This window comes from Eleutherodactylus coqui, chromosome 5 (genome assembly GCF_035609145.1).
Source record: "Eleutherodactylus coqui strain aEleCoq1 chromosome 5, aEleCoq1.hap1, whole genome shotgun sequence".
Taxonomy (NCBI): Eukaryota; Metazoa; Chordata; class Amphibia; order Anura; family Eleutherodactylidae; genus Eleutherodactylus; species Eleutherodactylus coqui.
Genome location: NC_089841.1, coordinates 165269973 through 165295903, shown reverse-complemented (window position 1 = coordinate 165295903; position 25931 = coordinate 165269973). Strand labels below are relative to the sequence as shown.

Here is a 25931-nt window from a genome sequence, read left to right as displayed (position 1 = left end):
TCAGGCTATGGGGGGGCACTGTGTGACTGGGTTCTGTTTTAAACATCTAAAAGGAGTAGCCCAGGCAAGTCTGTTACTTCACTATTTTTAATGCAGACCACGACTGGTATTCTCACTTTGGTACCCTTTAAATCCTTATGTTACGTACTTCCCTCTCAGTCCCTGCACCAGTCAAATCATAATGCATCAGGTTTACCATTATTGCTCCTTTAAATTCCAATCTCATACCTTTATGGCATATGGATAGGGTATACAATAAATGTCTAATAGGTTGGGCACTCCAGAGACTACAAGACAAGGTGAGGTGGTGGCAATTAGAAATGAGCGAGCCTACTTGGTAAGGCAGTTACTCGAGCGGGCATCGCTCTTCTCGAGTAACTGCTTAGTGATTCGAGCAGGCTCGGGTGGGCTGCGGTGGGTAGTGGGGGGGAGCGGAGTGGAGCGGAAGAAGAGAGAGAGAGATCGCTCATCTCTAGTGGAAATGCCTGCATGTGGCTTTTATCATAAACTAAAATAGAAATAGCATTGTGGCTGTGTGACTTCTCCGTAGTGCCAAATAGGGAAGTAGGGGACCAGAACTGGTATGCTATAAATGTCTCAGATGGTAATACCTCTTTAAGCTTTACTGTGGCCTTTGTAAGTGGTGCAAGCCTTTCTGTCTTTCAGACCACAAAAGGTTGTTCAACCCCATGTATATGTTTAGCAGTAAAAGGTTGGGAAACACTTTCTATAGCACAATGTGATCTATCAATACTTTGAACACTATTGGACAATTCTAACCTGCAAATATAAAGGACTTGTTAATGGGCAAGATACTCCATTTGAACCAACATGTTCTGCAATATACACAATATCAAAAATACATTCTACAGACTGTATGGATAAAAAAGTGTCTATTTTTGAATAAAGAATGACAATGTAACGGTCACAAACGCAACTAAAGTAAACAAAGGATACCACTATTATGCTCATCCTTTCCATAATCATATACCTATTGTTTTTGCATTGACCCTTTGTGCATGTACGGTAAGTATTGTTTGTCTTCCAGTCAAACTGTCCCAACGCTCTCCATGACCATGATATAATTCATGCACTTTTGGACTTCTGAGATTAGAGAGGAAATGCTACTGGCAGGCATTCACTGATAGCACTCTGGTTGCTCAGGGAGGTGTCCCAAATGATTATGTAATAGATAACTGGAATTATCATAGAATTAGCTTTGTATATCCCAAAACTATTCTACTTAAAGTATTTTGTATAAAAGAATGAAATGCCTCATTTGTGAACCAATGTCAGCTTAAATGAAGTCTGCCTATTGTGCTATGACTATTGAGTTTCTACATGTCTACAGTGAGTCAGAACATCAGGAAGAAAAATGTTTTTTGTCATAAATAACAAAGCACTTGACTGAGAGGCTTCTGTCTACCTTTCTAAAGACAGTGATTTCCTATACAGCAAGCTGCTTTGTTTTAATTGCTTATTAAAGGCTATGCTTCAGAGAACATTTTTTGTTATGCCCTGGCTCTACTTTTCTCTTCTTTAAAGGGCATGTTTCCATTTCCTCAGAGCTCAAATGGCAAGCTAATAGAATGCTGTATTTTTTCAGCATATAAAGTAACTACCATGTTGTGCTCATTCTATTGAAAAATTCTATTGATCTGCTATGTGAACTCTAAAGAACTTGAAACATACAGTTCAGATGTAGCCAGTATCATTGTGATAGCTTATCCTGTCTGAGTTTAAAATAAAAATGTAACACAATCTCCAAAGAATTGCATGGCAGGGATGGTGCAGAATTTTAGAGAACAAACCAACTTACCTTTAAGCATAAGAATCTATCTATTTCTCTCTTCACTGTGGTGGTTGGGACTTTTTTTTATTGTGGTTTCAGCTGTGTGTTTGGAGAGGTTTTATAATGACCATTTATACGGCAGTTTCAAAATCACAGCAATGTTCTAAAGCCTGAAATTGCTCCTTTCATTTGAAAGGCGAAGGCATAAGTCACGTGTAAGGCAGGTTACAGGGGCTCATAGTTTGACGTCAATACTTATTCGTTAACATATGAAGAGAAGCTGATCTCTATAGATCTTCATCAATAGGGGTTACTTTTGCTCATTCCTACAAAGTACACCTCTTCATAAAGAGCATGTATGCATAATGTATGACTAGTTCGTTGAAAGCTCTTGAAATTTTGCTCTCCTACATAAAAGAAAGGAGATCATATTGCCATCCATTAGAGGAGAGAGGGAAAGCATGACACTTGGTTCCTACCTTCATTGGTGGCTGTGGTTGTGGCTAAAGGAAGCCTAATACATGTTCACACTACTCTTGGAGGAGCCAATATGAACTAGGGCCCCAATTTCCCCATTTGACCCATTGATGCTAAATGGCCCTTATTGCCTTTTATGATTTTTTTTTTTACAGAAAACAATTCAACTTGGATTAATACATACTTATCAATAATGGAAATCTGTGTTGATTCAAGTCAGCTAATACACCGAGATTCATATGTATTCACACATATTTATTATTATTGAAGCCAGTTATGGTTACATAAATAGATATTGATAGTTTGGTGACTTGAGTCTATCCTAGCAAATCCTTTCTTTTTAAACCGGTTTTGGAAATATAGAAAGCCATCACCTGCTTGTTTGCTATGGGCAACAATAGCTCCATTTCTTAAAGGCATTGTCCCATGTTGTTTATAGTTAAACCAGGCCCATTATTAGCCCTTCACAAAATCGACTTATATTAAAATGTTATATTTATTGTAAGTTATTACGTTAAAAACATATACACTCTAGGGCACAATAGTCCCAAAGGGAGAGGAACAAGGTTGCTACTCTCACAGTTGGACAGACAAGAACATACAAAATACACACAAGGGACCTATAGTGTGCTCTAAGACACTAAAGTCACATCGGTTGTGTTCCCAACAGCAAAAGAGGTAAGTAGGTCACCAATTATATTTGACGCCACAATAATAGTTTTTGTCTAGCCTATGCAGAATTGTATGTGGTACATACACAGATGTGGTATAATGGTATAATTAGCAATTCACTAATATTTAAATAGTTTGGGTATTTGGTATCCCAAAACTCCAACCAAGATAGAGACAGAACTATGAAACTGTCTAACGTAAACTTTCATTTTATTAGGGTAGAGCACTGTAAGAATGCTTCAATCTCTTGGTGTTTTAGCTTAGATGGTAAAATAGTTTATATTGAAGCTCTGATGTTGCTACTTAAAGCTTTTAGATGTTTAATTAATTCTTCAACGCGTTTCACTGCCCAATATTTGCGGATCATCAGGAACAGGAAGAGCTACACAGTGAAACATCTACATAGGAAAGGTCTCCCTATGAACGTTTGAACATCACCCAGATCTCTCAGCCTAAAATGTCTGAAATTCAAGGAAGCACTGTATAATGAAGTGCGATGTCTAGTTTGTTTTAGACTGATAACAGTGTATATTTCTAAGTGGGACGCAAGCTATCTGATCTATTGACTGATCATCTCCAACCTATGGGTGTCGGTCAATTCATTATACTGGAGATAACTAGTCCTAATCCTTCAAAATTGGGTCACTATGCCCCTAGCTGTGCATAATAGAAACCAACGATCTGGTTGCATAAAGATAGTACGCTGTTTTGCATTAAAATAGTATGGTCATTGAGTGTAGCTGCTAGTCCTCATGCACACAAAGAAAAAAGCAATAGATAGAGACAGAGCCTCTAGCCTTGATGGTAGGTCAGGGCCCATTATTATATATTTTTTTAATTTACACTATTAAAAACATTTTTATTCTCAGATATTCCAGGACTCATCTTAGGGTAACACCACTTATTGTTTCTATTGAAGAACTATCCAATCCACTTCAGTCAATTTTCTAATGTGATCACAATTACTCTGGCTGCTAATATGTAGTGGAGCAGGAAGAATAGTAAGACTAAGAAGGGGGAACAATTACTGAGGTGGGCACACAATAGAAACCGCAAACAATACTATTCTAACATTAGTCCTCGAATATCTAGGAATAGAAACTTTTCTTTTTTGATAAATGTAACTACTACAAAAAATATATATAATTATGGGATAGATGTAACTATAAACAATACTTTTCATGGGACAACTCATTTAAATCAGTATTTATGAATAAGTCCCATTGTTACTTGTAACTGTATCTCAACTTAGAACCTGTTTTCACATTTGTATATATATATATATATATATATATATATATATGTATATATATATATATATATATATATATATGTGTGTGTATATATATATATATATATATATATACATATATATATATATATATATATATATATATATATACCTTTTATATTCTATATCTCTGCTCTGTCTTCCTCAATTTATTTTAATAGTAATAAAGTGCTGTAGAGTTATGGAGAGATATAAGTAGAACGTAGAATGATCAGATACTAAAACTGGGGATATAAGGTCAGTAAGAGCTTTCTTTATGTTTATTTAGTCAAATGAGAGGTGTGAATAATCAATCATGGAGTCATCTATCATGTTACAATCCAATAGTGTGGCATTAAAGGTATGCAACAGCTTGCAGATTCTAAATATTCTAGTCTATATTTTGCATGCAAAGTTAGAAAGCCTCAAGAAATCAATGCTCCAAGAAAATGAGTGTGCACCCAAAGTAAAGTTATAACATAGCGTACAACCACTACTGTTCCTTTTTTTAATCAGTGGATTCTTTGAAATAGAAATTTCTTGTAAATCCCAGATTAAAATTCAGTTCTGCTAGAAATGATAGTAGATATCAAGATAAATCAATTTTGCTTTATTTGGGAAATTTGATGAATATCCCTGAAGAAATGTGAGAAATGTAAATGGATGAAATATATGTATGCTTGAGCCATTCCAAGTAGGGGGTTTGTGAGTCGTCTGATGGAAATTATGATAATGTAGGATTATATCAATACAATATATAGCATTAGCACAACAGGGAGATTTTAAATTGGAAACCTATAAGAGAAGTAGTCAGAGAAAAAAATGTAGGGAGATCTTTGCAAATGAGATTCTAAAACATTGAGCTTCTAACATAAATGACGGAATTGGACACCTTTGTGCACATATTCATATTTCCTGACATTAGAGATATATCAGAAGATAGTATTTTAGAAGGTCCAGGCAGTAAGAACATTACTGATCAGTAAAAAAAAAAAGAAGTCCCATTGGTTTTCCTTGAAACAACAGCAGAGTTGCTGCTGTGTCATTACATTTGATTTGGAGGTATGCAGGTCATAAATTGGGAATTAATATTTTTAAAATATACTTTCTCCACCAGCTAGACTGTAGTTTTTGTCCACAGCCAAATTAAGTACTACCACAAAGGTGGCATAGAGTTACTGTAAGAACAGCAGCAGGGAATTTAGAGGTTTTTTTATGGGATTGGAAAAACATGGCTGCTGGTATATAGTGTGCACCTCACCGCAATACACTTCAATGGAGCTGAGCTACAATTACCAAACATATCCCATAGACATGTGTGGTGCTGTTTCTAGAAGAAAGCAGCTGTTTAACTTTTACACTGCTGTCCTATTGTAGGGCAAGAACAGTTCTGCTCCCAAGTGTTTGTTAGGCACTTGCAATCCATTCCTTACAATCCTTTTATTTCTGAGCCTAGGTACTTAAAGGGTGCATTCAGACATAGCAAAAATTGTTGCAGATTTTTCTGCATCAAAATCCACTTCAAATTCTGCATCAAAATTGGTGCACCTTGAAACAGCAGCAACATTCAACCATTCAATTGAAAAGGTCAAATCTGCTACCAATATGTGGCAAAAACCATGTCAAAATCCGCACCAAATGGTGTAAATTTTGACGTGGTTTTTGGCACACATCTGCAAAAAATTCACAGATCAGATTAGGCCTCAGTTACACGGGCGCATCGGCGCCCGTGTTAATGCACGAAGGAGACGGACGTACCTGAAGACGGCTGTCTCTCTGCAGCGCCGGGAGGAAGAACATGTGACCTGCTTCATTGCCGATCATGTGTTCTTTCATCAGCGCTGGAGAGAGACGGCCGTCTTCAGGTATGGCCGTCTTCTAACAGTCAATCACACGGGCGCATCGGCCGCACCAAAATACTGCAGATTTTGGTGCGGATTCACATCAAAATCCACAACATGTAATTATACCCTCATACAGAAACTACTAAAAAGGAATCAATGTCTTTAGAAGTAGAAGACAAACTAAATGAGTGAAATCATTTATAATGCGTTAAAAATGTTTATTTAAATGGGATCTTATATCTTTCTGGTTGGAGGTCTACTGTAATCTGGATTTATGGTGCAGAACATATTCCTGCTAAAACAAAAAAATTAAACAGCATCACATATATCTCCCTGCCCAGTCTATTCATTAGATTTTGCCTATTGATTGGCACTCAAAAAACTATTTAAAGTCACTGGTATGGTTACTATGAAAAATGTAAGTGTTGAATTCAAAGGGGTTTTTCAAGGAAATACTATTGATGACCTATCCTAATGGAACAGTCCGGCCATTCTGTTCCCTATGGGTTGCGGCGCTGACAGCGGGTGCCCGATAAATTGGGTTCCAAGCGGTGGACCCCAGCTGATCGACTATTGATGACTTAACCTTTAAGAAAACCCCTTTAACTTAATGAAGTCTGAATTAATTTCTTAATCTGTCCTTTGATGTTTTTCATATTTTTTGCTAGTCCTCAATTACATTATTTATGTAATTGTGCAATTGAAATTCACAAACTTTACATATCTATATCAAAATACTCTCTCCATATACATATACTAGCTGATATACCGGGCTGTGCCCAAGTTAATTTGGTACAGGTGTTTACCTGTTCTTCACATAGAAAATTTTATGAAGTTGTGGTTACTTCAGAGGAACTGAGGAATAAAATACGTATACACATAGAGGAGCATTAGATAATCCTCAGACTGCATGCACCGATGTCCCTCTGCAGAATGTGCCACCCCTCCCAAACTCCTCAGTTTTTACCCTTAAAGGTAAAGCTTATTTTTATTCAAGCTTAACCCCAGACAGGAGGTTGCAGTCGCTTCCTAGCCTTAAAGGCATGCTCCATCCCATTTCATGTTTGTGCAGTACAGATGCATGTTATTATTTACATTATGTAGAGGGTCACTTGCTTTTGCACTTAGAATTGAATAATCAAGTTGCGATCCCTCTACTTTTCCTATTTAGAACCTAAACAATGGTTGTGCCAAATTTCAAGTTTTAAGACTCCAGGAAGTTAGATAATTAGATTAGGTACATTACATAGGGGGGGGGGGGTAACTTACTTTTTCACTTAGCATTGAATAATCAAGTTGTGACCCCTCTACGCTTCCTATGTAGGACCTATTGAATGGTCGTGCCAAATTTCAAGTTTGTACAACAACGGGAAGTTAGAAAATTAGATTAGGTACATTACATAGGAGGGGGTCACTTACTTTTTCACTTAGCATTGAATAATCAAGTTGTGACCCCTATACATTTCCTATGTAGGACCTAAAGAATGCTCGTGTCAAATTTCACGCTTGTAAGACACCATGAAATTACTTTACATTGGGGTGTACTTACTTTTTCACTTAGCATTGAATAATCAAGTTGTGACCCCTTTTACTTTTCCTATGAAGGACCAAAAGAATGATCATGTAAAATTTCACGCTTGTACGACACCAGGAAGTTACATTACATAAGGGTGCATTTACTTTTCACTTAGCATTGAATAATTGAGTTGTAACCCCTTTACTTTTCCTATTTAGCACCTACAAAAGGGTCATGCCAAATTTCACATTTGTATGACCCTGGGAAGTTACAAAATTAGATTTGGTACATTACATAGGTGTGCGCTTACTTTTGCACTTAGAATTGAATAATCAAGTTGTGACCCCTTTACTTTTCCTGTTTAGGACTTATAGAATGGTTGTGCCAAATTTCATGTTTGTACGACACCGGGAAGTTAGAGAATTAGTGGCGAGTCAGTCAGTCACTAACTTTTGTTAGTAAGTAAGTCAGTCATTGAGGGCTTTCCCCTTTATATATATAGATATCTCATCATATGCACTCTTTGGCAAAAAAAAATCAAGCTCCCTGAAGAAGTTGTTTTGCTGCAAAACCCAACAATCAATTATATCTCAGCTAGATATGCGAATAATTAGAGTTCTGGCATGATTAGATAAAGGGTGTTGCAATCTGAGGCCACTTTTGGCCTATAAGAAGGCTCTCAGAGGCTACTTGTGTGTAGTGGAGCTCTTTTTCACATGTGTAGAGCTTGTTGACCATTAGACGCCTCTACAATGCAATCAAAGCGATTCCACCCTGTTAATATAGTTTGATATTTGCACATTATTGGAAAGCGAGAAGCTGGATGGTCGCATCACCATCCAACGATGTACTCCCTCTCAAACTCCATTAACTGGGCAAAATGTTTTGATTTTGTTGTAGAGGCATGTAGAGACAAGCTTTACACAAGGGGAAAAAGAGATCCAATAAACACAAGTAGCCTTTGAGAGCCTTTTTATAGTCCAAGGATAGAAGTACTCGGTTCTATAGTACCTTGTTGACAAGGGTAAGGCTGTTTGACAGCCAGGTGATGCCCCCAGTCCGTGATTGGCTGCACGGCTTGCCCCCCCTCAGGTCCGGTGACTCACCACTCCACTAGAAGTTTGCCAGCCTAGGATGAGTGACAGCAGCCTGTAGCGGTTAACAGCACAGGGGCAGTGACAGGAGTTGGCAGGGGGTCAGTGAGAGGAGCTGGCAGCATTGCCAGCAGGGCCACAGACTGCAGGCGGTAGGGGGTGAGCGATAGGAGCTGCAGCGGTTAACCGGTAAAGCGCTGGCAGGGTCAGTAACAGGAGCCAGCAGGGGGTGAATAAGAGGAGCCGGCAGCATTGATGGCAGGGCCCATCGACAGGGCCAATGACAGGAGGGGTGAGGGGGTGAGTGAGAGGATGCTAGCAATGTGGAGATATAGTTATGCTTGGGATGAAGGGTTAGGGTTAGTTTCAGTGTTAGGATTACATTATTAGCTGTCACATGGAAGCATTACAGAATTTACGGCTAGGCACTGCCTCTGATTGCCCACAGTGGTCAGCCAATCGGATGCAGCGCTTTCTGGAGGCAGAGATTTTTCAATCCCAGCCTCCAGAACAGAGAAGAAGACTACCGGGGCCGAAGAGAAGAGCCAGACGGCTCTTCTAGGTGAGTTAATCTTTTTTTTTTCACTTTTTTTTACAGCTTACTATGAATTTCAGGGAATGGCTTATATTTCAAGCCCTTCCCTGAAAATCATCGCTGTAAACCCACTGCTTTCAGTGCCAGCCCTATTGAAAGAAATGGGAAAGCATCACGGACCTCTGCCACAGCTGTGTCAGGGGAGCGCAATGCTCTCCCTATTGTTTTCAAAGTGGCTAGCGCTGCTGCCGCTGGCCACATTGAAAACAATGGGCGATATCGCCCATTCTCTTTTGCGATGCGAGATTACAGGGAAAACATCGTAAATGAGAATAAAACCATTGAAAATCATTGGTTTCATTATCATGCTTTTTTCACTCACTCTCGCATTGCAAAGCTATCGCATAGCAAGTGGGTGTCCATCCTTACACTGAAACTAACCCTTACCCTCCATCCCAGCCATAACTACATCCCCACGCTGCTAGGACCTTCATGCAGGCAGCCAATCACCATTTTTTGGGCGTACACTCGGTGGATACAGCCTTCACTAGGTCACCACCCATACTTGTGGTGGAGACATAATACACCAGTACCAAACTACCCTTAGGGTTTCAGGTGGCAAGACCATTCATCTAATGACACCACAACTCTAATCATTTGCACATCTGTCTGAGATGTAACTGTATGCCGAGTTTTGCAGCAAGACAACAACTCCTAGGTGCTTGTGTTTTTTTGGACAATGAATATATATATATATATATATATATATATATATATATATATATATATACACTTTGTCAAAAAGGACCAAGCACCTAGAGGAAGTTATTGTTTTCCTGCAAATATACATACATATTGTCTGTATATAGGTACAATATAAAATCATTTTTGCAGGGCATTATTCTGTGTCTTGTACAGTATATTCTATATTACCTTATTAGTTCTGCGGATATGACTGCTACAGTATGAACAGAAAGAAAAATAAGGTTATCTTTTCTGTTTCCTACATACTTCAATGGGTGCTGCTTCCATTGTAAGAACAGGATGGCAGCAGAGCTAAGGCCATGCATTGTTCTATTATGGACACAGCAAGGAATCTGCTGTCACTTCCAAAGGACTTTTCCAGGATGTGATCTCTCAGCATGGAACAATTATTGCTCAGTCACCCTTAGAGTTCTGCCTGTGCTAGAAAATAAGAAGATTCTAAGCAAGTAAATAAACGGTGAAAATCCTACATTACTTCACATGCTCGGCAGTATCAGTAGATGCTTGTAAACACAACCCCAATCATCCTATTAGCAGGAAAGTTCAGGTCCCGCACTCTCATCAATTACACTTCTACTACAGGTCTCGGGGATGTAATTTGGGAGATATACCCTGCTTTGGTAACATCTCTATTATAGCTTTATTTCCAAGGAATAACAACTATATCTTTTAAAGTCTGTGAGGCCTTTATTCGAAGGTATCCAACATAAAGTATCAGTAGCAATGTCAGTTCCAAATCTAATTGTCTCAGCTTCTTATATGCAAGCTAATATTTGCTTAGGATTTAATAAAATGAAGGTCTCATTTGCCTACAAATCATACATTAAGTCAAATACTAAATTAATAAATCCAGTATAATTGATGCGTATCTTTAAACACCTGGCTTATCATGTATACCCCATATGTACTCCTTAAAGGGGTTGGACAGTTAGAAAATACCTTTTAAAATTTAAAGCTATAACACTCAAAACAAACAATAACAAAATGTACTTATCCATCCTTAGCCCGATCATTCAGCGCTGAAGCCCCTACTATTCATGTAGTCTTTGCTGATAGTGGAAGTCAAGTAACCGGTCCCTGACCATAAGAGGCCGCAGTGTCGCTGTTCTGAACTCCTGGCATCATGTCACACAGGATGTGAACGCTAATGCCAGGAGAACAAGCAGTGACTCTGTGGCCTTTGATTGGCAGGAGGTGGTCACCTGACTTCTACTATCCTCAAAGACCAGGTGAATCGCGGGGCTTCGGGGCTGGATAGCCAGGCTGAAGATGGGTAAGTAGCTTTTTATTGTTTGTTTTAAGTGATGATGTGGTTCTAAACTTTAAAAGTTATTCTGTTCAGACAACCCCTTTAAGCCTAGAGGCATTTTTATTCTTCTATTTTTCTTTTTATACTGTGGTTTCCCGGTGTTTTGTGGTATTTATCCTACATTAAAATGAAAAGAAAATAAATTAAAAGGATATTCCATATGTCTGCATCTGTCTCTATATTCCTAAATAATCTCTATTTGATCTCTGTTTGATTCCCAAAACTTTTGTTTCATTATTCAGCAAATGAAGATCAATGTGGTGATACAATCCTGCACAAATTACCTTAGAAATGTTATTTGTTTTTGACAGCATGTGCCTCATCACGTAGTCATCAACTCCTCCACCTGTATCCTCTGGTAAATCACAAAGGCGAATGTACCGTAGATGTCATATTCCAAATGTGTATGTGGAGCATTCAAAAAAAAAAAAAAAAAAAAAAAAATATATATATATATATATATATATATATATATATATATATATATACACATACGTACACACATTGTCAATACAAAATAAAGCACCTGGACGAAGCTGCTGGAATCACATTAAACTTTATATATCTGATTGTGACATAGATATAAGTAAGGGATTACGATATCAGAGGAAAAGGATATTTTATTGCGGAAGGCTGAACACTTTAGGAGAAGCTCTAGTACCCTGTTAGGCTGCCTCTAGCTTGGATATAAGATGTGATACAGGCGAGCATGGAGACATACAGGTTTCGCATAGTACCCTGCAGCAAATCAGTCCACATTTGCTGTAACCAAGCCTCTAGATTGTGCAAACTTGTAGACTGTCAAAGTTGATGTCCTAGATGGTCTCATATATGTTCTATTGGTGATAAATCTGGCGACCGGCAGCCACAGAAGTGTAAAAATGTTGTGGAGGCTCCTGTGACCCCCTTGTGTGTGCAGCCAAGCATTATCCTGCTGGGAAATGCCTTCTAATAGTGAGTTCAGATAGGCCCAGGTGGTCAACAATTTATCAATATCACCATGCAGCTTCTCGCATTCCAATAATGTGCCCTCTCACAGACTCTGTTAAATGGGCAAAATCTTTTCGACTGCGTCATAGAGGCGTCTAGTGGTCAAAAGCTCCACAGAAATGGAAAGAGTGGTCACTACACACAAGTAGCCTCTGGAAGCCTTTCAACAATAAGATCCCTTGGATGTATTGTAAGCTCTCTACGGAAAATGGCTTTTGCTGAAAAATATCAGGAAAATCCTACTAGAATAGCTTATATGGAGTAAATCAGAATCAGTTTAAATAATGCCAGCTGTGTACTGAATACTATTTAACACAAGTTTAAATGTGATTGGCAAATTCCGAACACAACCAATGCACAAATATAAGCGGGGGTTCACACTTATGCAACCACATTATTTTAGTTTGGTTATTTTTATTTTTCCACCCTGAAAGATTTCAGTTTGTTTCTCAATGGAATTGTTCCGATAACGGGTCACATTGAAGGTGGGAAGAAATCTGAAATCATTCATCTTTGTTGGATTTTTTAACGTGTCAAAAACATAACAGCATTTTAACAGGGTGTGTAGAATTTTATATCCACTGTATATATACTGTATATTTATTGACCAAGAATATCAGTTATGTTACTTTCTACCAATGTTGCCATGGGATCAAAACCAAGACATCTTTCACATTTTTATCAATGTAATTAAGCAGGCATTCTATAGGATTTTTTGAGATAACCGGATAAATACCATCAGCTATCTCCGGCAGTTTCACTGAAATTAATGGAGTGATAGTTTGCACGTGTGACCACCACTCCATTCATTCTGGAATACGTGAACCCTGTTCTCATGATCGGTGGGGTACTCAGCAATTGCACCCCCAAGATCAGATATTATAGCCTATCCTGCGGATAAGGGATGCGTTAATTACGTGGTACAACCCCTTTTAGTCATATATGTTTCTTCAGTCCTGAATAATGCTGTTCACTGCCTATTATCATGTGAATGTCGTCTCTAGCAGCAGAGATGCCAGTAATGCTTCCACGAAGTGGGGCAGGGTCTTTGCTTGCTACTGTCTCATACAGCCCATAGACGTTTATGGGGGATGAAGAAGGAAGCTGCTGTAGGGAAAGAGAGGCAAAGACACCCAGACAGGTTTGGCTACAGCTTCTAGTAAGTGTTTTATGTCAGCAGGGTGCTTGATTCACAACTACCCTGCTTAGTACTGCTGTATAATCTTCTCCATGCGGATGCTGCTTCTGTGTATATGAGAGATAGAGATAATGGAGCAGAATCTCATTACTAACCTATCACAAACGTTTCTCCCTCTCCCAAATATCTATGAAAACATTTATAATTTTATCAATTAATTTACCACTAATGCATCACTAATTTGTTTTTAATTTTCAAGATATTTGTAAATCTCTGTTGCATATTTTTTACCAATATGTAAAATTTAGAAACAGATGAACAACTTTATCTTAGTTTTGCAAATTGACCTTTAGGGAACATTAGGACACCATAAGATATATGATACACATTGCCTGTGGTAACTTTAGAGAATGAAGAGGTAGCAGTTATAACCAGACCCTGGTGCCTGAGGGGGCTCAGAAACCTCTCTCCAATATAGGAGACACCAGTATTAAATTACACATGATAAGTGGGGTCCCTGTTCTAGGTTATGAATTGAGACCCAAAAGTTCTGCCTCTAAGTGTATAATTTATGGCATGTTTAAAAATTGCTGTCCATAGATGTTTTGGGTATTTTTTTTAATCCTTTCCTAATCTAATATTAATAACAGTGTAATATGGCTAAGCAGGACCACTCTTTGCCTTTGGGATTTTTACAAATAATCATTGTGTATGCATTTTTATAATTTTTGGTTTCAAAAAGTAGAGGGCATAGGAAGTGAGGAATTCTTTTTATATATATTGGAGCAATCAAAAAACCTTGGTTACTAAAAGTATACATATCCTTTAATAACAACTCTGTGTATACATTACAGTCATAGCTGATCCATGAAATGCATTTGCTTTTTTCGTACCACAATATTATTTCTTCATTAAAACAGCTATAGAATGCATTGCTATAAATGGAGGGTGAGAATATTTAACTCCCATGTATAAAATGTAGATATCATAGATATTTTAATTGTGTTAAAAAAGATACAGTCACAGAATTACTAATAAAGCAATGCAGTTAGACAGCGGGGTCACTTTAATGATTCTAAAAGTACAAAGACTCGACTCTGGAGATGTGGTGTATTTTAGCACTTACATAACAATGGAGAAAAAACATCTTATTTCAAATTTCTTACAGCTAGTATAGGGAAAAATAGCTTCAGGCTTTGGAAATACCCCTGCAAGCTTCATCCACTATCAGGCTTGTCCACAGATACCGACTCTGTTCTTTCTTTTCTCTCTGCTTTATCTTTTGTAATAGTCTTTGAAGACTTCTGTGATCTTCTTCATGAGTTTTGTAGTACATCTAATACCTAAAAGTTCCAGTCTCCAGTGTGCTGATATAATAGTATTATGGCTTAAGGAGCGTGTCATACAAACACATAACAGAAGATAAAGTCAGAGCTTTCAACAGTTTGCTGTAAGAAATGGATTTAATATAGGGGAAACACATAAATACAGAGGAAAGACAAATGTAACATTCAGTATAGATAAAAATAATAAATAGAAATGATGGTTCCTGACAAACAATGTTGTCAAAACTTTAAACACCTTTGCAATTTTACAGTAGCAACATAGTGAATGTGATTTTACTAAATTCATCTATGCGCTGCAAAAGAAAAAAAAGCAGCTTAAATCGAGCTGCAATGCAAACTTCAAATCCACAGCATATTGATTTATTCTAGGGATTTTCAGAATATTGATTTATACTGGGGATTTTCAACGCAGATTTCATTTTTTGCAATGCGCAAAATAAATTCCAGAGCAAATCCACAGCAAATCCACACGTAACACATGGATTTTCTGCTGCAGAAAATGTAGTCCCATGTAGACATATTCTGATAGCAATTTCCCAATATTGGAATGGCTTGCTGTATGAATCAGAGCAATATAATAATAAAATAGGCGAAAAGCATATTTTCTCCATTTTCCTCCAACAGAGGTCACAGAATATGGCAGCCTGTATTTTAGAAACATAGAAAACTAATGGCAGAAAAAGACCACATGGCCCATCCAGTCTGCCCTTGTATTATTTCCTTTTTATCTCTCTCTAAGGTAAATCTATACATATCCCAGGAATGTTTGATGTTGCTTCTGATCCCCCCCCCCCCCCCAACTAATCTCAGATTGTGGCCCTTTGATCTAGTGTTAAGCTTCCTAATAAAACACTTACTTCCTAGGCATTATTTATACTTTTTTAGCATGTCCACCCTTTGCTTCTCTCTTTCAGGCTATATAAATTAAGTTATTTTTCTCTTTTCTGTAGCCCATCTTTGGACTTGTTCTATTTCAATGTCAATTTTCAATATCTTTTGGTAGATGAGGTTTCTAGAACTGAACCCAGTATTTCAGCTGTTGTCTTACCATAGTGCTATACAGTGGGATCACAATCTCCCTCTTTCTACTGGTAACACCTCTAGCTATGCAGCTGAGCATCCTCTTTGCTTTCTTTGCTGTTTGACTGCACTGTGGACTCATTTTGAGGCTGTTGGAAATCAGAGCCCCTAAAAACTTCTCTTCTGAAGTTCTGGATAACACAGAACAGCTAATACTCATTTTGCCTATTGTTCAGCATATACAGACAGCCATAAAGCAGCAGGCTGCCGGGAAGTTTATTTACTAATGTACTATTTACTTTTCCTTATGAGAGATCGCTAACGTTGTTATGTTTACTTAGCCCATTCTTTTCAGGTTTTATAACAAAATAAAAATAAAGCATTATAAATAACATTTAGGGCTCAGGCCCACGAATGTTGCGGGATACGCCCATGGATTTATGCCGTGGGAGTACTGCGATATTAAACAAAGAAGTGTTGGCAAGTGATTGCGGAATTTAGCAGTCTCCATTAATGCTATATTATATTATTATTTCCCACTGCGGAAATCCATGGTAGAATTCTGCATGTGAGCATTGGCAGGCAGAAAGCTAGTAGGTTCAATAGAACGTAATAGCCGCGGAATTCACATGCAGATTTCCACCGAGGAGAAACGCGGTGGAAATCCGTTTGTCGGCATTCACCCTTATAGAGTTGGGTACAGTATATGCTAATTCTTGAAAGAGTTATATCAAATGGTTAATTAATAGAGATGAGCGAACGTACTCATTACGAGTACTTACGCACCCGAGTACCGCCATTTTCGAGTACTGCAGTACTCGGGCGTAAAGATTCGGGGGGCGCCGTGGCGGCACGGGGGGTAGCAGTGGGGAGTGGGGGAGAGAGGGAGAGAGAGAGGGCTCCCCCCTGTTCCCCGCTGCTCCCCCCCGCACCGCCGCGCCTCTCCCCGCCCCCCGGCGCCCCCCGAATCTTTACGCCCGAGTACTGAAGTACTCGAAAATGGCGGTACTCGGGTGCGTAAGTACTCGTTACGAGTACATTCGCTCATCTCTATTAATTAACGATTTCCAGATTGTTTAAATCTATAACTAGATAGCTAGTCGCCTCTCACTTGGCATGATTCTATTTGTCGAGATGGCAGTTGATGGCCATCTGTGTATTCAGGTTGCATTTTACAGAAGGTCATCACCAGAACTATGTGATATTTAACCTCAATACAAAACTGGTGAAAAATTTCTTATGCAAGTCATATAATGGCAAGAAATACTGCTAATCCTCATGCACAGATGTCAGCTAATTATGAAAAATGTAGGTATGCTTTATCTTTTAAAGGGAATGTCTGCAATTTTGTATTTGTTTTAGCTGAATATAACCAAGATTTTGTAATAAGTCATTTCTTATCTTTATAGTGGCTGGACTAATGTTTTTTTATGATACTGAGTTCAACTATCCTTCATAGATATAAAGTTTAACTAGAAATGCAGGATACCAGTAACTAACAGTATGGGAAGCTTTGAAACTAAAAGCATGCAATTATAACCTAAGGTCCCTTTAGTGTTTGCTCTCTATAGGAGAAATGGATGTTTATATCAGCAGGTATCAGATCTGCATAGGCAACCATATAATACAAGAAGCCATCAGAGAAACTTTGCAGGTTAAGCTTCCAGCATTACATGGTTACATAGATAACCAGACTGCTGGTTCTTTCTGCTGCATCTCCTGCCATTACTATCAAACTTCTGCTGGGAGATGTCTCCTATCTCATAATTGGTGCTATACTTTAAAAAGCCAATCCAATGATTTTTTCATAAAGTATGTAACTAGCTCAACAGAATGTAAAGCCAGCTATTATTACCTTATATAGGTATTCCTTTCCGACCTCCTTCTCATTCTGACTACCTGAGATTTACTTGGCTTTATATACCTCTCAAAAAGTCAGTTTTTTGGAGGCAGCATAATTTCCATGTGATGTACCCTACCACACAAGCTATTTAGAAGGGGACACAAACTCTTATCACAGTTACTGCTGATTATTACAGGCTCCTGTCACATAGTTCTAATAAAGGAGATCACAGCTCACCCCCCTGACTGTATACTCCTGGTCTATAGCTCATAGATGAATATAGAAGTTAATGGTAATTACAGTGTCCTCCCAGCAAGCAGAGATGGTACTAGCTCTAGCCAGTTATGTGATGCTTCGCTGATACATCATGGGATTGATAGGACAGAACAGTGAAAGGGAAAGCAGGGAGAAATCTCAGCATCAAGATGATGTCTGATAAACATCAGACAGGAGTCTGCACTGCATGTAAGTGATTGCAATATACATAGTGTATATCGAAAGTGTGACAGACAATCAGTTGTGGTGGCAGGGATGCAAAAATGTGTCTTTGCTAGAGTGGTCCTTCAAGTCCAAAGAACTAGTTAACATACATCATTTCTTGTAACACATTCTATTGTTGCATCTCACTTTTATTGCCTCTTAATTAAAATCTTGCTATGCTTCAAATCCCAGTAATAGTTCGGTGTAGTGTAGCCCAAACTGCTGGGTGGTTCTACTAATTCCCATGAGCAGTGTTACTCATGTACAGTATTTTTAACCTAATCTTCATATCTTTATGCATTTAATTTCTCAAAAATACATGACAGGTAAATGTATAATGAAAAGGAAAAGTAACAATTTACAACTCTTGCTCCTTTCACACATTTCAAGCAGTCTTTTGTCCAGGCCTACACCATAATAAAAATCAGTTAGGTTATTCATCACATTTTTTTGATTTGTACCTTAGAGAGATGAGTGGAAAATAAACATGTTCTAAGAAAAAAAGATGTATTATTTCTGCTGCAGTGATCGATTGCCTCCTAATGTGGAGAGACCCTGCTGAACCTGCAAAGATAATTTCTTGTTAGTTTCAGAAGGTTTAGACCTGCAGGAGGAAGAAAAGGAACCCAATGAAAATGTAGGTCAGTACAAAGATTGTAACACAGGATGTGAGCTGATACTCTCGGGACGGTAAAGATATAATTGGGAAAATAAAGTTGCGGCAGATTTCACTTTTACTCAGAATAACATATACTAGGATATTCCTGAACGATGTTACCATTGCATACAGAAACACTGAAGCCGCAGTCTGCTGCAGTATTTACTGACACTTGATCATGAACATACCATATTCCATAGCAAGTGCACATTATAAATCACAATGCATTGTGATCTGCTGTACATAATAGGATTGTTTTTGGTGAACTGTTTTGTCATCACTAACCAAGATATATAGTAGAGTTTCAATTGAGCAACTTTAAATTGCATTTTTCAGTGTACCGTATATTTCATGCCAATGCTGTTTGCTGTTTTTTGTCCTATTTCTCCTCTTTTATTTTTCTTTTCACACAGAGCTTATTATACTGTATAGTTGATAAAGAATGAGCTGTTTAATATTCTGGTTACTTTAGCATGTAAAAAGCTGTTTTGGCACCAGATATGTACATTAGCGTCCATTAAAAATGTATCTCCACGTGGCTTCTGAAATGGTTATGTGAACTAGATTTGGCTGCTCATAAGGTTCTTTATATCAGACGGGGAAACATTAAAGACTTCCTTCTGACACCACAAGGGCAGTCTGACAATTTATTTTAAAAGTTAATTCCATAAAATGTATCAATAATAACTCTCAATACTGCTAGATGTATGTCTAATTGCTTTCTAAATGCTTGTATTAGATCTGCTATTACTGAATGCAATGGTAAGCTATTATGTTTTACTACTTAAGGCCGGCTGCACACGGGCATATTTGCATTGCGGAATCAGGAGCTGGCGTCCGCCTCCAGATTCCGCAGCAAATGCCGCCCATAATATGCTATTGAAAAGCGCTTTTCTCTGCACATGAGTGGAAATCAATTGCAATTTTCTGCTCACAGAGGAAAAACCGTAGCATGTTCTATTTTTTCACAGATTCCACGTGGACGACTTCCATTGAAGTCAGTGGAAGCTGTCTGACCAACGGCCCTTCCGCAATGTCACGGATTCCGTGTCATTGCTAGGAGATGATGCGGGAAAAGCAGGGGTTTAAAAACAAAATCTGTACTGCGCATGTCTGATGGCTCACCGTGCAGACCATCCGCAGTAGAGAAAAGAAGAATAAAAGACAGGTACATAGGGATGCCGGCTGAGCGCAGGGTCGGATTCCACTGCGGGCTCCCACATGCGGAATCCGACCCGGTCGCGTGCAGCCGGCCTACCAGTGATGCTTCTGTAAACTACAGGGAGTCTATATGTCAGACTTCTGCACCACATATGGTTTTTCTTGGAGAAGATTTGTCTCAATTTTACATACTCCAAAAGGAGTAGCTTAAAGGGTTATTCCCAAGATTATTTTTTATCACCCACCCAATACTGAGACTCCCATCAATCCTGAGAATGGGGGTCGCACGTCTTTCACAATATGGGATCACTGTTCCCCCCACAGTGACGTGGAGCTTGAATGGAGCTACAGTTGAGCATCCATACAGCCACTCCATTCATTTCACTGGGACTAAAGGGAATAGCCAAGTATACATACTCCAATTGAAGATGAACGGAATGGCAATGTGTAAGTTCAACTGCCACGCCATTCAATGTCCTCCTCACTGCAGGGATGCAGTGATCCTGCACTGAGGTAGACAGGGGGACTCACCACCCCCGTTCTCAGGATTGTGGGGGTCTCAGCAGTGAGACTCCCACAATTAGACTTTTATCATTTATCCTATAAATAGGTTGCAAAAGTCAGTTTTAAGAATAACCCTTTAAAACCCCTGAGTCCAGAGCAAGATCTATACCTGGGGGCACAAGAACCACCATCACCTCCACATGTCATAATTTAAATTCAGTTCACACTCTGTAACATCTAATATGGTATACTGTTGCAGGTACTACAATGTAGAGTTGTGATATAAATGCTCTTGTCTATCTGTAATGTCTTTTAAAGCACTGCTGTTCTTTTATATGGAAGTGGAAATGGGCAATTTCTGCACTCCATTCAGCTATGGCACTACATACATATAACTCTTGCCTGTATACTACTTGCCAGGCAAGCTGAGGATACTATACTTGCCAATAAATATGGATCCTCCTGTATTGGAGCTAACCTATTTATTTTGTTTGCCATTTATGTAATTATAACTTAAAAGGGTTTTCACATTAAAGACATTTATCTCCTATCCATAGTATAGGGAATAAATGTATGATCGCCGGGAATACAACTGCTGAGACTCCCCATGACCAACACACCTGAATGCCCAAAGTGAATGGAGCTAAGGAATGCATGCTCAACCACCACTCCATTCATTTCTATGGGCTTCATGAAGATCGATGCACTCATCAATCTCCTTTCATCGCATAGAAGTAAATAGAGCAGTGCTGATGCACACACAGCACCAGTCCATTCTCTTTGGGAATTTGGATGGACCTCTATCAGGATTTCGGGGAGTGCTAGCAGTCAGGACTTCAGCAATTGTAAATTTATGCCCTATCCTTCTTTTCCTGCATTTTGCACAGTGTCACACCCTTCCCCTTGTGTAATTTCACACCTGCCATAGACTTCTCTGGCAGTTTTGCTGTGCAGAATGCAGGAAAACAGAGCAGGAACTATTTTTTTACGCACGCATGAAATGCACTCATCAAGACGAACCTATCGAAATCAATGGGTTCTATAGCATGCGCAAAAACGTGTACAAACGTGACGCCGCCGTAAGTGGTAAAATACCCTTGCTCACCGTATAAGGCCGCCTGCACACAGGTGGATTTGCATTGCAAAATCCGAAGTGGGCGTCCGCCTCTGGATTCCACAAATCCAGCCCATAGCGTGCTATGGCAGTACGCGATTTAATGTCCATGACCGGAAATCGATTGCAATTTCCCGCTCGCAGAGAAGAAATCGCAGCATGCTGCAATTTTGGGCAAGCTCCAAATGGACAGCTTCCATTGAAGTCAATGGAAGCGGTTCATCCTGCAGCCATTCTGCAATCATCATTACAGAATGGTGGCAGGATCTGCGTCACTGCCTAGCGATGGTGCGGTGTCAACTGTGCTGCGCATGTGCGTCGGCGTGCCGGCCGGCACATCCACAGCACAAGAAAGAAGACGCCGGACAAGTACGCAAGGATCACCAGCCAGGCACCAGGTCGAACTCTGTTGCGGGATCCCGCATGCGTGTTCTGATCCGGCCATATGCAGGCAGCCTAAATTAAAAAAAAGTTCTACAACTTTCTTATATATTTTGTGTTTCAATTGACCATTTTCAAGATATTCATTTGCTGTTAGTCTTGTTTACACTTGCAGGCTGCAAACTGTATATAGCTAGTCCTGTTCTCAGCTGAGAAGTGGATAAGACTATGTAGAAAACACTCTGCGAGCCCAGCAACCTGAACTCCAGATAATGATTCTTGCTTTTCTTTTTTCTGCAGGTGCTAAGCTGCTGTTACTCGTTACCTGCTGCATCATCTACAAATTGAAAGTGCAGTGCTGTCCAGAAGTCTGTCTATGCTATAATGAACCGAAAATCACATTCAGCTGTCAGCAGCAAAGACTGACTGTAGTCCCACCCTACATTCCCATACAGACTCAGCGCATTTTTCTGCATAATAACAAAATAACTTTAGTAAAGGCCACTAGCTTCACCTCCTGCCAGAACCTCACTATCCTATGGATCCATTCAAACAACATAAGTCATATTGAGTCTGGAGCCTTCTATGGATTAACAAAATTGGAAGAACTAGACATGAGTGACAATTACAATCTCAAAACAATTACAGCACCCACATTTCGTGGTCTTGTCCATCTACATACTTTACATCTTAATCGCTGTGGCCTGCAAGATTTGCCCCCTGGGATCTTCCAAGGCCTATACTCATTGCAGTACCTTTACCTTCATGACAACAACCTACATTTCTTGCATGATGATACCTTTGTAGACCTGGGGAACCTCACCTACTTGTTTCTTCATGGCAACAAATTGAATAGCTTATCTGAAAATGTATTTAGTGGCCTCATTAACTTAGATAGACTACTGGTGCATCAAAACAGGTTGGATATGATTCATCACAGAACTTTCCATGATCTAAAGAAAGTGACAACCCTGTATTTGTTTAGCAACTTCTTGGCCGTGCTCAAAGGAGAAGTATTATCACCTCTTGTATCTCTGCAGTACCTACGCTTAAATGCAAACCAGTGGATTTGTGATTGCAGGGCCAAGTCCCTCTGGAGCTGGTTGAAATCCTTTAAAGGCTCATCATCAGAGTTAGAATGCTACCTTCCAACAAACTTAGCCGGGAAAGACCTGAAAAAACTTGGAATCAATGATCTTGATGGATGTGCCAATATTTCTTTCCATTCAATCAAAACAAGTCCATTCAGTGCCAAGACATCTCTGAGTATTGAAGAGTTTTCAGATAGTTGTTGCCAGCCAGCCATTGATAAATCACTAGTACCTGGCACAAACACTAAATCTGGCCCATCTTCTCATACCAGTAGAATCTTGCCAAATATCCCAATCAAGGATAAAGAAAATATCTCAAAAACTAAAATTATTGGTAATGTTGACCACAGAAAAAACAGAACATATAAGCCAATCAATTACACCCCCTTTGCCACTTTCTCGAGCAAATTAGATAATTCCTTAACTAAGCTGAATCAAAACAATGATTTTGATTCTGTTGAACCTTCCACCGTCCCAAATAAAAAGAGGCTTCCCTGCTTGAAAAAGGTGAAGTCAAAATCTCAGTGTCGAATGTATCAACCAGGAACTAACTCTGGGCTTCTGAATTTTATCACCACAAATCTCCTCTATATGACTCAGTTCTTCATGCTACAGATGCACTTTTAAAGGCTAAATATATTTTGTTTTAAGATAGATTTAACGAGAGACCGTGAATGAGCTTAAAAAATTGTTGCAACTATATGGGAAAAAAAATTGTTCAAAAGCAGGTTCACTAAACGTGACTGGATATTTTTTTATGGCTGTGAATTTCTGAGTTCAGAGCGCAACAATTTTATTTTCTTCCTCATAGAATTAAGGGAAGGTTCCTTTAAAGGTTGAGACTTTGCTAAACACGAAGGTTTAGCCTTTCTTTGTAAATTAAAGTTGTACTTAATAACGATTCAAAATGTACACTGTAAAATGCTGTTTGTCTGCTCTGTTTATGACTATTCTAGTTCTTTGTAATGATTTCTGTCATTATATGTTTCTGGGTAGTATTTGTTGAAGAATACTATCAATTTACTTAAACATTATTCATGTATACACATATAGATATGCATTTTATTTTAACTGTGCTGAAATTAAGTAAAATAAACATGTTCTTTTTTGGTTTCCTAAACTTTATTTAAAATGTAACAAACATACATTTGCTAAATTGGTTCACTTTATCATGGTTTGATGTCAAACACCTTACTGTATTTAAAGCTTCATTGAAGGCCTTGATCTATTGGCAAATCAGATCTTTTATTTTTTACTTTAACATTTTTGTCTCGATGAGTAGCAGTGGTCTTCCATACTACAGAACAGCGTTTCCCAAATTCCAGTCCTCACAACCCCCAACGGGTCAGGTTTTCAAGATTTCCTTAGTATTGTACTGGTGACGTAATTATTGTCAGTAACTCAGACATTGTCACAGGTGTTGTCTCAATAGGGTATGCTCCAATTATGACCTGTTGGGGGCCATGAGGACTGGAGGTTGGGAAACACTGCTAGGGATAGAAGTATTGCTTTCGAAGGGCTCAGTCAGACAAGAGAATTTTAAACACATGTAGAGTTGCATCTGTTAGAACCAATGCTTTCCAATGAAAGCGGTTACATGTCCATTTTTTACAAGCAAATAAAATTTGCACCTGTAAAAAATAGGACAGCTGTGGCAGGGGATTCCTTCATCCCTGCAGGGAGTCCCCTCATCACTGAACACTGTGAAAGCACAGTGTTCATTGATGAGGGAAGAGGAGCACGATGCTATCCTATTGCTTTTAAGGGGGCAGCGTTACTGTTGCCCCATTGAAAGCAATGGGAGTAGATCGCTATCCCCTGCTGTGGCTGTGACAGCTGCAACAGGGGATTCCTTGGATGTGAAACCCCTGGATGCTGTCACATTCAGGAGTTTCACCTGGATGTCAATGGGGCTGTTGACAGCAGTGCCGGCCCCATTGAAAACATAGGGAATACATCTCGCTCCACTGCCGCAGCTGTCGAATTTATGTGCGAATTTAAAAACATGTCTGCCACTTCGGTCACACACTTTTTATACATGCGCTTTGCCAATTTGTTTCCCGTGCTTAAAAGCATGAAAAAAAGTGCTTGTCTGACTGAGCCCCAAGGCAGTTGAAGGACTCATGTACATTGCAGAGCCAGAGCTGTATATGAGAAACTGCAGGGGTTATTTTACGGCATACATTTATCTGGTTAAGCTAGTCATTTTTTTTTATAACTCTTTTTATTAGGTTTTTTAAATAGTACAAAGTACAAATTACAATAACCAAAAGCCAAAAAACATTTCACAGCATATTAAAGAAAGGCATGTGACAATCAGTGTCATTTCTCTTGTATAGTCAGGCAATTCTCCATCATTGTGTTAAGCCAACTAGGACTAGTACAAGCAAACATTAAAAAGAAGAAACTATTTTTCCCATTTTCCATCACATAAAGCTTATGAAAATAGAGAAAATATATTTCTCCAAAGTATACCATAATAATTTTTTTTCTTTTAATTTAACATTGGAATGTGGGCTTCCGAAAGCTGATACTTTGCTGTGGACACTCAGGCATCCAAAGGTCTTGGTCTTAATGTCTCCATTAGCAATAGGGCCCCTTATGTACTTACAGTATGTTCCAAAACCCAGGATAACTTTCAGCACTCATATAGGATATACTAAAATCTTGACCTTTATTGTATATTCCTTAGGGCTCAGTCACACAGGTGCCAATCTGCCCATGTTTCTAGACTATAAAGACACGCGCACCGCGTGCAGACGAATCTCCGCATGACCGGCTCCATTGCCAGCCATATGTTCTTTTTTCTGGCTGGTGCGGAGAGTCGTCCGCACCTGCAGTGCGGCCGTCTTATTATCCAAGAACACAGGCTGATCAGCGCCCGTGTGACTGAGCCCTCAGAAGCACCTTTACAGGAGCTGAAGGATAAAA

The 25931-nt window shown here is 39.0% G+C and overlaps 1 protein-coding gene across 1 annotated transcript in view; it reads left to right on the top strand.

The window, feature by feature from the left end:
• RTN4R (reticulon 4 receptor) overlaps positions 1-24071 on the top strand; it is a 228918-nt gene extending 204847 nt beyond the window's left edge. The window contains exon 3 of the mRNA XM_066601942.1: positions 22210-24071. Coding sequence (XP_066458039.1) covers positions 22210-23627 — 1418 coding nt within the window. The 3' untranslated portion in view covers positions 23628-24071. The remainder of the gene's footprint in view (positions 1-22209) is intronic.
• Positions 24072-25931: the final 1860 nt, after the last annotated feature.